Source organism: Lycorma delicatula, chromosome 1 (assembly GCF_047948215.1).
Source record: "Lycorma delicatula isolate Av1 chromosome 1, ASM4794821v1, whole genome shotgun sequence".
Classification (NCBI taxonomy): Eukaryota; Metazoa; Arthropoda; class Insecta; order Hemiptera; family Fulgoridae; genus Lycorma; species Lycorma delicatula.
In genome coordinates this window covers 337,194,729-337,207,838 of record NC_134455.1, presented here as the reverse complement: position 1 = coordinate 337,207,838, position 13,110 = coordinate 337,194,729, and the positions used below count along the sequence as shown (strand labels likewise).

The window sequence follows — 13,110 nt, the reverse complement described above, 5'->3', positions numbered from 1 at the left end:
TTGTCAATACTTGTTGCTTCTGTGTGAACGCTGCATTATGTTCTATCCAACAACACTAGTCTTTAAACCGAGTCCAATAAATCTCTCTCTTAGGCTATCCAGTCTATTTGCATCTCCAGTGAATTTAAAATACAGCATTGAGCTACTACATAAACTTTTTATTTCAGTGACTTTAATACAGTCCCTTGAATCAACCTTCTGTTTTAATTTTATTTTTTAAATTTAAAAAAATGTATAATTGAAAAATTATATATTTTTTAAAAAGTAAAAAAAAAAACAATATGATTTTATTTCGTTACTTTTGATATAGTCCTTTTGATATCAGCACAAGTTAAGAAACATTTACTTGTAAGTATATGAAAAAATGCCACGATCTGCATAACATATACAGCTCCAATGAACTCTAAAATTTCAAGTTTTAAACAACTGAAATAATATTGTTTCGACGTGCATGAAACAAAGTTGCTGGTTTTAAACACTAGTAATTTTTATTGAACATATTTTTATTTAAAACGTGTAAAATTTCCCTAGTTAGAATTCCATTGAGCTAAATAGCAGTTCCTCAATATTTCAGTAAGTCATCATCAGATTATAAAAACTTAGAAGAATCAATTTTTTGTAACAATATCTACAACAAAATATATTTTGGTCATTTGAAAACATTTTTGAGTTATAAAATCAGAGAGTTTTAAATGTATGCACCTTTATACCCACTTTCATAAATGCATAATCAGTAACCAGGATTCTTAGAACTTGTTTCATTAGAAAAAATAGTCAAGACAATAAGACAAACAGTAAAAAAAATTATATAACTCAAATTTTAAGATAGACGCATTTACGAAAAATTAAAAAAATAATCATTCATAATACTTTTATTGATATTACTTTAGATGAGTTAAAAATAATATTATTTTCCATAATGTCGGTTTTTAAATAATGTAAAAACGCGATAGAATGTGTTTCATTAGGCCTAATGAACGTTAAACAAAAACGGTTAGATTTTCCTCATTCTATCTCGTTGCTAAAGGTTAATTATGATGTGTATATCAATATTAAAATAAAACCTACAGATCGCAAATCTGCCTTCACCCATATTATCTACACAGAATTTTTTACGTGATTTGGTAATTCTGAAAATAACTTAGGAACTAAATACCCAGAAAATTTGAATCAGTATTTATTAACTGATCTGAAAAAATGAGTATATATTTGTATATATATATTTATTTATTTAATTTTTTATGAGTATAATATTTTAACAATTTTAGACATTTTTTAAAAGAATGTAATAAAATAATAAATAAGCAAACCAGTTGAGAAAAAATATTTCGTTTTTGAAAAAAAAACACCACTATAACGTTATGGGTTATAATTATCGCCGGTTTTAATGATTAATTTCATTCTCTACATAGTATTAAAACAACTTTACTCAACATCTCTCTACAGCACGACCTCAAACCGTAATTATATTTGCTACGATATGGTAGCCAGTGTATAATAGTACTTATTTAATCCGTTACAGGTAATTTTAATTTTAAATAAAGAAGTCAACTTTAGACGATTACGTCCCATTTCAATATCAAAATTCGTCAAAAAAGATTTATCTGCAATATAAAGTAATTATTTACAATATGATCTGTAATTAATGACTGGGGACCACGGAATTACAACGTTCTTTTAAACAAACATATTATATTTACTACTTTATGGATAATCTTTTATAATTTTTATTTAGGTGTTTTTACAGTACAATTTTCATTTCATTATTAATAATATAATCCATCATTGCAAGCTCATCTCAATAAGTTATAGTTTGTCTAAAGTTTTTTCACGATTTAGTTTTGATTTACGTATGAATAAAGATATATCATCAGCAGATTAAATAATTTATCATAAATTAAGATATCAACAAAATCAAAAGGAAATAATAATATTCTGTCACGAATAATGACGGGAGTAAATTGAAGCCTATGACGAGATAGCATTAATCTTTTATTTATTTTATTATTACTGGATTTATAGCCAAATTTAACTCAGGACGTCCATTAAAAAAAAAAAAAAAAATTATACAAAGTTAAGATAAATCTAACAATGTCAGGTTTTAATGTTATCCTCAGTTCAGATCGACGCAAAAGATAAAAAAAAAAAAAAAAAATTGGAAAAAATCAAGAGGATGAAAGCATGATTATATAAATCGATGGTTGTGGAAAAGTAAAAAAAAATGCAAGAGGAATCATTTTATTTATTATCCGTTTTAAATCTGATATTTTAACTTACCTCTCTTTTTAACTTACCGACTCTTTTGATCGATTATTAATAAAGAATAATTGACTTATTAAAATGATGATAAAGTGAAAATAATTTATCATTTTAATCGTGTCTGATATTATCACTTTGAACAACAGATATATAGCAAACTACTGAGTGGGTAACTTTAGAGCTAAATTTTTCTTACGTAAACTCTTTTAAGGATTTCTAAGTTTTTTTATTACCCTTTTATGTTTCGTCTTATAATAAAAAAAATATGCAATTACTTTTTTATCAAAATCATGTAGGTATGCGTGTGTGTATATGTGTGTAAACATGAAAAATAGAAATACCCTTAAAAAGTCCAACGTTATGTGGCTTCGAGGGCCTAAATAATATATCAACTATAATCAAAGTAATACTTCAGTATATTCTTCAGTACAAATAATACAAATTTAATGTATTTACGTATTACTTTTAATAAAACTGAATAATTAAGAAAAATTATCTTTTACTACGGCTGTATTATAACGCTGTGTTACACTGCTGGAACCTGTATCGTAATAAGGATCATGAAACAGATTCTCATTGTAGTACAGGTGTTCAACCAACCAAAAGTCTACGCTTTTTAACCGCTGACCAATCTGAAGCGGGTATTGTTTAACATATCGGCTGTTTCTTTTACTTTGATTTTAATCCGATTTACTAGTTAGCAAGCAGAACTTAATTTGAAAGTACACCAATAGGTAACTAAGTTTCTATATACATTGTTTATCCTTTTGTTAATTATGTCGGATTCTGAGGAAGAAATGTCTTTAACACCGATCGATATTAAATAAAAGGCAAAACTTATGATTAACAATCTATTGCCACATAAATGTATTAATAAATTTACTTTTTGAAAACTTAAGAGTATTCCGTAAAGAATGTATTTTATCATTGATTTAAATAAATAATCAAAATATTTTCTCCGTATTAAAAAATATGATATTAAACTCTCTATACTGGCCATTAATGCACTCATGCGAAGTTTAAGGCTCACGTCGTAACTTACTTCGCATTCATGCACCAATGACATGCACCGTTACATGCATAATATTACATTTTAATTTATATTTAGTAAATCAGTCAAATAAACAGATATTGATTTCAAAACAAAAAATAAAATAAATTATATTTATAAAGAGATGGTAACTGGATATGATTCTATTATCTTAAGAAGAATAAACAAATAAGAATGAGCGTTCTTTTATTATGTCTTGTTTTGCGATATCTACTTATTTCAACAGTATCTGAAATTGGATACGGAAGTAGTATCGTACAAAACTGAAGGAAACTTTGTTCATAACAATTATTTCTATGTTAATTTTAATATTTGTAGTTAAATTTCAAAGCTATTTTAGTATTTCGCTTTTAAACAAAAATAAGTTAAATATTCCAAAAAAACCACATACAATACTAAAGTTCACATTCCCCCTTACAATAAAATTAGATTATACCTCTATTATACTCATTTGTATTATCATACAATTTGTTGTTTTTTTTCTTACCACCATTCAAAGCAAAATTATAATGTATTTGACACTTTAGTCGTAAATTGTTAGTTTTTATACGAAATCCTTTAGAGCCCCCTAGCGTAAGGTTCATCCTTTAGCGCCACCCTTTAGTGGTTAATTGTGATTTTATGCAGGCATCTTTAAGGCGTCAGATGCTACTTGTAATACATTACTGGTTTTATACCAGCTCCTTCAAGGGGTCTACTTACAGTACACTTTAATACTGATTGTATATAAAATACTTAAAGGGATCAGATGCAATTACTAAAACTTAAAGTATTTAAATATTTTACGTTGTCTGTTAATTACAAAGGTTTTAGGTTATCTGATTACAGACACCATTCCTGACGATTATATTAACATACTAGATTTAAAAAAATTGGTATTACGTTAGTATACTAGAAAAAAATGAGGAGAAAAATAGTTTCCCATTGGGTTTTACACTTTTTATTTAAAAAGCTTGCCAAAAAGCTTGATGAACTGTTGTTTCCTCTGTAAGTATATACCTAAATTAAATAAAATACTACACTTTGGCCTGCACAATTACATTTACTACATTTTTATTTTCTTAATGTGTACGTTACAATCTGTTCAACTAGTGAACAATAAGGAATCCCTCACGATCCAATGAGATTAGGATGATATATAAATGAAGTGTATCTTGTACAGACTCAGGTGGACCATTCCTGAGACGGATGGTTAATTGAATCCCAACTACTAAAGTAACCGGTATTTACTGTCTAGTATTCGGATCCGTATAAAAGACAACTAACGGTTACTAAGATTTGAACATCAAAACTTTCAACTTCAAAAATCAGCTGTTAAACAACTAATTTGCGACGACGAGATAACCACTAGCTTTTACTATATTCTGAAAAATATTTTATTATTATTATTATAACACACTTAAGAATATTACAAAATGTATAAAATTATACATAATCAAGTATTCACAGCAAATAAACTAATTTAGTAGAAATAAAAAGTAAAATTATAGGAAACTGGTTGTAGTTTACAGTTAATTATAAGTTTTCCAAGGAATCTGATGTTGCCAAATTATGAATATGAAGCTTATAAAGCCTGTGATTGTCCTTTGTTAATAACAAAGATTAAGATTGCAGAGGTAACCCCTACCTCTTAAATCAGGACACATGGTTTTACGTCCTCCGGGATGGAGGACGTAAGACCGTTTGTCCTTGTAAAAGGCTCTTCTCTTACCTAATTGTGTTAATCTGAATAATTCAATATTTAACTTGGATTCATAAAAAGTGATATTTTTTCCATGCAGCACATCTTTTATAACATCATATAACTAAAGATGTTTTCAGCACCTGTAGTGGTAGATGCATTATCTATGAATAAAAAAGATCATACTTAGAGATTCCGGGTTATTTTTTCTTTTGCTTATCTGTGGCATATTACAGAATTTCATTTCCCCATCGAGGTAAGGCGTAGAACGAATGAATTTCCATACTATTAAAATATTTAATAATCCTAATTCAAATCCTTATTATAATTATTAGACCCGTTAAAAATTTTTACGATTGATTTCTTAAAAACTCTTTTTTCTATAACTGAATGCTGTGAATATATATGTCTTATCCATCTACACAATCAGCCTGCCATTTTTCTTAAATTTTTTTATGTCCCTTAGAAATGAATATCTGCATTACTCAATTTCCGGTTTTTCAATCAGTATAGATCCATTGTTTTTGTTTTTTCATCTCGTAAAATCCAAGTTATGAAGGTCTTTTCTGAAATTTTATCTAATCAGGTGATTATCTACTCAAAGAAAAGATCCATATACCATTCTCCTCTATTTCCACCTGAGTTTTAAGTCCCTTTTCCTTTTAGATCACTGATAATTCGTCAATAGCTTCTCTTCTTTGCCATTTCCTACTAATCTTTTTAGTATCATTTTAATCAACAATTTTTTTCTGAAGTGTTGAGTAACGCTTCATAAACATCAGTCCTTATTATTAAAGACCCCAAGCAGTAGTTAGTTTTCATGTTCTGAATTGGTTGATCAAAGCTTCTACTCTAGTTCACTTTCTCTGCAACTATTTCTTCATTTTTAACTCTGTCATTTAATCTTCTGCAACCTTCAATGCAAACATTTTAAATATCTGCAGTCCTTATTTGTACCTTTTTTAAGGTCCGTGTTTTACATTCGTACAGACGTACATTCGAAACAGTAATTCACAAGACACTTTTCCAAGTGTTACTGGAAAATAACAATTCCACTAGTAGTAATTACAAGTGATTATTCTAGTGCTTTCTTAGCCATTGTAATTCTCCTTTTCAGTTCACTTTTACTTTTTGTAATTTTCTGTTAATATGGTACCTAGGTACCGATACTTTTATTCTTACTGTTTTTCCTTTTTTGTCTATAATCAATGGGTTTTTGTGTTCTATCTCGTTAAGTTTGTTTTCTTAACTTTCAATTTCATCCAGTATTTTGTCATAATATTTTCCAATTTTTAAATATCTATTAAATTTCTTGTATATCATCTAGTATTACTATGTCATCAGCCAGTATATATATATATATATATATTTTTTTTTTTTTTTTTTTTTTTGATGATTAATTCACCAAAAAATTTAATCTTGGGAATGTTAAAAGAGAATTATGTAGCGTATGAAAAATTCAATACCTGAGCGGAGTACGAATCCGGGACCTTCTGGATGAAAGACTGAAACGTTACCACTTCGCGTCTAAATCTTTTAACGATTTATTTTCCTTTCTCTCTGCTGATATCTTTGTCCTCTTTTAGGTGAATTTTTATATTTTCAGGTATAATTCTTTAATTAATCTTCAATATTTCCAATATGTTATTTAATTTTCTATATTCCTATTAGTTTCTGCCATTTGACGGCTGTAAAAAAACTTGCTCCTTTACATTTTTCAATATACCTCTCACCGATAATTTTATAATCGTATATTTTCTGCCACTTCAAAATGTTTATATTCGTTTGAAAGAGAGAATAAACTTATCGAATAAGTTAACTTACTGTTTTAAGAAACATTTTGTTTACTTTCCGCTTTATCATTATATTATTAGAATATCATACCGTATTAATTACACGTCAAATCAAATAAAATAAGATCTAATATGTTATAGCACAAAATAATGTTTCTGTATCATAAAAAAATAGTTAAAGACAAATTTTATAAAAACGACTTGATTAAAAAATTGATTGATATATTCATAAATATTTAGAACTTAAAAAAGCAAGTATTATAAATATCTAATATTATCTACATATTATATTAGATATACTTTCTGCCCTACGGGCTGATAATATTTTTGAAGAGTTATATTTCGCGATATTTGGCTCGAATAATTTTCTGTTTTCCATTTTCATATTTTTACAATATAAAATTATAAAACTTCATAAGGAATACATTTTCTCTTAAGTAAACTTTTTATATTCATATAAAAAGCTTTCAAGGTAGTAGAAGAGATACGCACATCATATTTTATTTTAAAAGGGAACTTGTAACTTTCGAGGAAAACACACTAAGAAAATCACATTTACTTTATTACATAAACGAGAACAATGAATTGGAAATCGTATAAAGCAGAGGAATGGAGTTAAATTCTACTCCCGTTGCGATTTAACTAAACATACCTGCTCTTACTCAGTCAATATATAATAAGTTAAGGTTAATGCTTCCGACCGACATAAAAGTTCTGTTGTTTTTTTTTTTGTTGTCACTTATACGGAATGGATTATTATATCTCACGTAAAAGAAATTAAAGTAGAGGTTAATGAAAGAATTACAAAAAGCCATACTTGCAGTTATGTTTTAAAAATAACTTGCCAACACTGTTTTCAAAGAATATCAAGACACTTTTTTTTAAATTAACTTATAATGAAAAACTAAATTAATGTAATAATAAAGCAGCGAAATATTTTCCCATTGATTTATATATTATTTTTAAGTACTATGGCATCAAAGAATATTAAAAATTCTTATCCTAAATTAGATGCCACAACGTATAAAAAATTTATTGTAATTAAAAAATTAAAAAATATACAATATGTCCCGAAAAATAAGAGATTATAAACAACTATCTTTTAAAATTCTTTGAGAGATAATAAAAATAATTCTGTTAAATCATTCTAAAAACGTTTTTACTTATAACTGGTAAATTTTTTTTTGTTGTTCAATCGGATTAAACTTTTAATATTATTTTCCAGTAGTGAAAAATTAGATTTCGTGATTTCCGTTCATTTTTTTTCTTTGACGGATTAATTAATTCATCACAGAATCTTACAAAGCTTGTGTGTGGAAATATTAAAATGTAAATTTGTAGCGTATAAAAATGATTTACGCCTGACCGGGATTCGAATCTTGTACCTTCGATGAAAGACCGAGACGCTATCACTCTACCAAGGAAATCTACATATATCTAAATATATTATCGTAAATGATACTTGATTTTGCACATGTAATGAACGATCATCTTGAGCAGATTGACAAAGTATTTTTTTCCCAAGGGTTCTATCATTAATTCCCATATTAAATTTTAGAAGTAACTGAAATAATCTTTATTGTAAAAATAATTTACATTTGAAAAAAAGCGTTTCTTCATTTTGTTTATTCATTGTAATCTTTCTCATCAGATTTTTGCTTGCATCCATCTGAAATTACTAGCAATTATTAGTAATAGAGTCAAAAACACTTCCTGGGTATTTTTCATAAAAATCCTTGGATGAATGCAATATTATTTAACAAATTGGGTAAACAGAGTGATGATTCTTTCAATTGATCAAATTTTTAAGAAAGAAATATTTGAAAAACAAGGGAAACAAGAAAATTGTTCCTTGAGAGCAATATTGATTCAATGGAAAACAGTTTAATCACTGAATTACAACCTATAGTAGTCATAGTTCCTTAATGACATAAATATATACGCTTTATTAAGTCGTTTACCTTTCTATCTGATGTTTATGTAAATATTATTTTCAAAAAAAACATCACAAGAATCATTTTAAAGCTGCATGCCAAAATTTTCACTATTCACCTACGATAAAAAGTAATAATGTTATTTTCAAAATACAAACACGAGATCATTTTGAAGCTGCATGCCAAAATTTTTACTATTTACCTACGATAAATAGTGATAACTCTAGTAATTCGTCACGTTAGAATAATAAATGTCATTTCATACTGCTTTTTCAATGAACGTTACAGTTTGTTTGGTTTATACCAATACCTTGTATTATTTTTCACAAATGCGTTGAACACTGGTCTTATTGGAACATAAATACATTGTCAAAATTTGTGCTGTGTTTTTTTTAGTTTATTTTAATAGAAAATATTATTAATTTACTTTAGGAAAAACATAAATCTCTATTGAATTTATTAAAATACATATTTTTTAGTACATTTGAATTAAGAAATAGAATCACTCATTTTCATTTAAAAATTTTACTTAACATTCGGATAATGAGAAAAATATTGCAGAAACTTTTTCCAATATAGCCAATATTACATATTGACTAATTCGTAAAATATTATTTTAATTGATCTACTCTAAATTGATTGAAAATATTAATCTAAAAAGCTTACAATTTTGAGTTAGGTGTATAATTAAGAACGTGAATGATATGTAGTATATGTAAAGTAAATGGTAAAACATTCTTTCAGTTACTAAATCGGCAGTCGTGAAATTTTTATTGGTACGTACTTGAAAAGTAAAAAATCTTTGGGAGATTTAGGAGCGTCAATTTGTCGGAATTGTATTGTAGAAGCATACTGAATACTGTCACTTAATTTTTTGCTTTATTTTAATAAAGTAAGTTTTTTTTTAAATATCATAATTTTCCATAATATTATGATTATTTAAATCAGTCTCATTTGGATTGTTGTAATACATGAATTTTAAATTAAGACATCATTAAATAAATATTAATGATTTCGTTGTTGTAATTATTATTATACTTTTTTTTTTTGTTTTTGTAAATAAATGATAATTGTGAAAATGAACAAGGGTATATTAGTCTTTTTGGGGTTGTTCGTAGGGAGGCAGACTGCTGGTATTGACCGCATGTCTCAGCTGGTGGCTGGTGCTGTGCAGATGTCAGATCCAGTACGTGAAGTGGAGACCGGTGGACGTTGTAGCACGGCTTGTGGTAGCAAAGATAGATCCAGTGGATGCATACCATGCTCTTGAAGCGGTGAAAAATAAACCGGTGGGTGGAGCTCTACAAATGGTGCAAAATCTTCAAACGAATGTGGAACATTTATATGAAGTCTTGCGAAGTATGAAGATAGATCCGTTCGATGCCTATTCTGCTTTACAGCTATGGATTAGCGAACATTCGAGCGAAGAAACTACCTCAACCGAGGTTCTTGAAGAAATACAGAAGCTTTTAAATAAAATAATTAAAGCGTTCAAAGACAGCGCTTTCAAAGAATTAGTCGATGAAGCAAAAGAGTTAGCGTCGGTAATAAACAATCCTGAGAAATTATTTCAAGATTTTTTCGGGTACGACAAGACATTTCAAGCTTTTAAGCGGTTTAACCCGGGTGCTTTCGAAGCAGTAAAAAGTATTCTGTTCGGAAAAAGTTCCCCTCAGCCGTCTCATGTATCTCAACCTGTTTCAGCAGCGCCTCCGGCGCAGCAAAATGCAGGAGAATCTGTTCAACACACACAACAACATCAGAACGTTCAATTACCTGTTCAGCAGACTCAACAACATCAGAACGTTCAATTACATCAGCATATTCAGAACGTTCAACCGCAAGTCGGTTTGAATGAACCGGATCTTCAAGATCCACAGTTTGCTGATACCACCCGCTACAATCGTATTCTGGATGAGACCCACGTTTTCCATAAAGGACCCAATGATCCCCCGGAAACTCCGCGACAAACCGTCCACAATATTAGAAGATATTATGACAATCAAACTAAAGTGGTTATTGAAAGCTTAAAAACAATTGAATTCCATGATTCAGGTTTGAAAAATGTTCGAAAAAATTTTCGAACTCTTGACAATAACGTTGCCAATAATGCTAAATAATCTACTACTTGATGGAGTATTTTTAACCGATAATGGCCAATAGCCAATGATTATGAAAATGTTCTTTTCTATGCATATATATAATATCATTATAAACTATTTCTGTTAATTAAAAAATAATTTGTTTTCTCCTCTCACCTTTTTATTTATTTTTATGTAGGAATAAATGACATGAATGTGATTGTTTTTGTTTTGTTAAAAAAATAATAATACATTTTTCTCCTTTAAATTATTTTGTAATTTTTCTTGTTATTGAATTCAATAAAATATCAAATTATATTTCCAAATTAAAGGTTAATTTTATTTCTGAGTACGTTTTCGTTAGTAATTTGGTTAGTTTATTATATTTTTAAAACACCTAATAATAAACAAAATACATTATTTTTACATTAATCTACACGGCATACAAATGCTCTCATTCAAATTTATTAATAAAAAATCAAAAACTTATGGTACAATTTGTTTGTATTATGATTTAAAGCGACTGATTTTTTTATGAGAAATGAATACTTTATTATTTGGTATATTTTGAGGATAAATAAGTGAAAATTAAAATTGAAGGAACTAATAAATATTTCTATCTTGACACAAGCAAATAGTTTATGTATTTTAATGGGAAAATTCATCTGTAAAATATTTATTTATAAGTATTAGGGTGTTTGAGACTATGCTGGGTTTGCAGCAGTCAACCTTTGACTGAGCGAAAGAGTAAGGAGCGATTGCTTTATTTAAAACTAGCAGAACAGGCAATGCTTCTAGATTTGAGTATATACCCACCGGCTTGGTCTAGTGGTAAACGCGTCTTCCCAAATTAGCTGATTTGGAAGTCGAGAGTTCCAGCGTTCAAGTCCTAGTAAAGTCAGTTATTTTTACACGGATTTGAATACTAGATCGTGGATACCGGTGTTCTTTGGTGGTTGGGTTTCAATTAACCACACATCTCAGAAATAGTCGAACTGAGACTGTACAAGACTACACTTCATTTACACTCACACATATCATCCTCATTCATCCTCTGAAAGGTAATTACCGGAGGCTAAACAGGAAAAAGAAAGATTTGATATACATATATATAGATAAATGAATGTGATTGAAAGTTTGATAAAACATTAAAAACTGAACTTTACGGAACTTCCTAAAATTTAACTTTTCACTTTATAAAAGTTAGAATGTAAATAAATCCAATTGTCAAAACAGTACTACCTATCGGATTTAATTCCAACTACTCTCTAAACATAGTAGTCGGTTCTAAATACCCCTAACTTTCTTTCTACTGGCAGATCGAGAATTTCAATAACTTTAAATCTTCTCCGGACAACGCTGACCATTTTGCAAAAATCCGTGCGTAAATCGGTCAAGTAGTTTTTTAGTCTATAGCGGGCACATATACGAACATTTCCTACTGTATATGTAGAAGAAGAAAGTCTGTTTGTAGATTTGTTTGTTTGTTCCGTAAATATCTCAACACCGGTGCTACTTAGCGGGTATAGTTTTTGCAAAAATCTTTCTTTCACATAACTAATATATATTCTGAATATGAGCAAGGTCCATAAGTAAAGTTTTTCTAAATATCTCAACCCCAGCGCCCCTAGTGAGTTCAAACTAATTCAGAAACCTTAGCGCGCATACGCACTACAACTCAACAAAATTTCATCGCAATCAAATGAATGGCATAGGAGCGCATGTGGAACAAACAAACAAACATTCATTTTTATAATAGAGTCGTCCATTTAAATTGAGGCACATCTTTAAAAAACTACAAATTTTAGAAAAAAATATGTTTCCTATTAAAGTTTCCATTTCAAGGGGGAAATACGTTTACAACCTATTTTGCCCTTGATAAGGTCAAATTGAAAAGATCATTTTAACGTCAACTTAAGTTTTTTAAATAGGAACCTATGTTTATGATGGCAGAATCGAATTCTTCGAAAAAAAAAATCATTTCTGACCTTTTTTTTCTAACATTGATAGTTTTTTAAATTATTCATCTTCAAAAATGCTGTAGGCGTATAAATTGGTGTTTTTAGTTTCATTTTTTAATCAAATAGTACATAGATTACATTTGTTGTACGCTTTGACCAGTTAAGTTACGTCGACTCTATGAAAATATTTGATTTAATGAATTACTGATATTTAAAAATTTTTTTTGTTCTTTATTTATAATAATTTTAAAAATTTACTGTACAAAGATTACAGCAACAAATGTTCGAAGTGATGTCCTACTTCTATGCATTTTTCGATATGTTTTAAGAACGACCCATGAACATTTAAT

At 28.4% G+C, this 13,110-nt stretch overlaps 2 protein-coding genes across 3 annotated transcripts in view; one reads left to right on the top strand and one right to left on the bottom strand.

Annotated features, from left to right (window-relative positions):
• The window catches only part of LOC142334301 (neuropeptide SIFamide receptor-like), a 668,171-nt gene that overhangs the window by 242,697 nt on the left and 412,364 nt on the right, over positions 1-13,110 (bottom strand). The window lies entirely within an intron of this gene.
• The window catches only part of LOC142334300 (uncharacterized), a 30,679-nt gene that overhangs the window by 11,878 nt on the left and 5,691 nt on the right, over positions 1-13,110 (top strand). Inside the window, exon 2 of one of the 2 annotated variants that reach the window (XM_075382225.1) lies at positions 9,837-11,123. The exons of the other annotated variant lie outside the window; for it this stretch is intronic. Coding sequence (XP_075238340.1) covers positions 9,837-10,838 — 1,002 coding nt within the window. The 3' untranslated portion in view covers positions 10,839-11,123. Of the gene's footprint in view, positions 1-9,836; positions 11,124-13,110 lie in introns of those variants that run through there. 2 annotated transcript variants of the gene reach the window in all.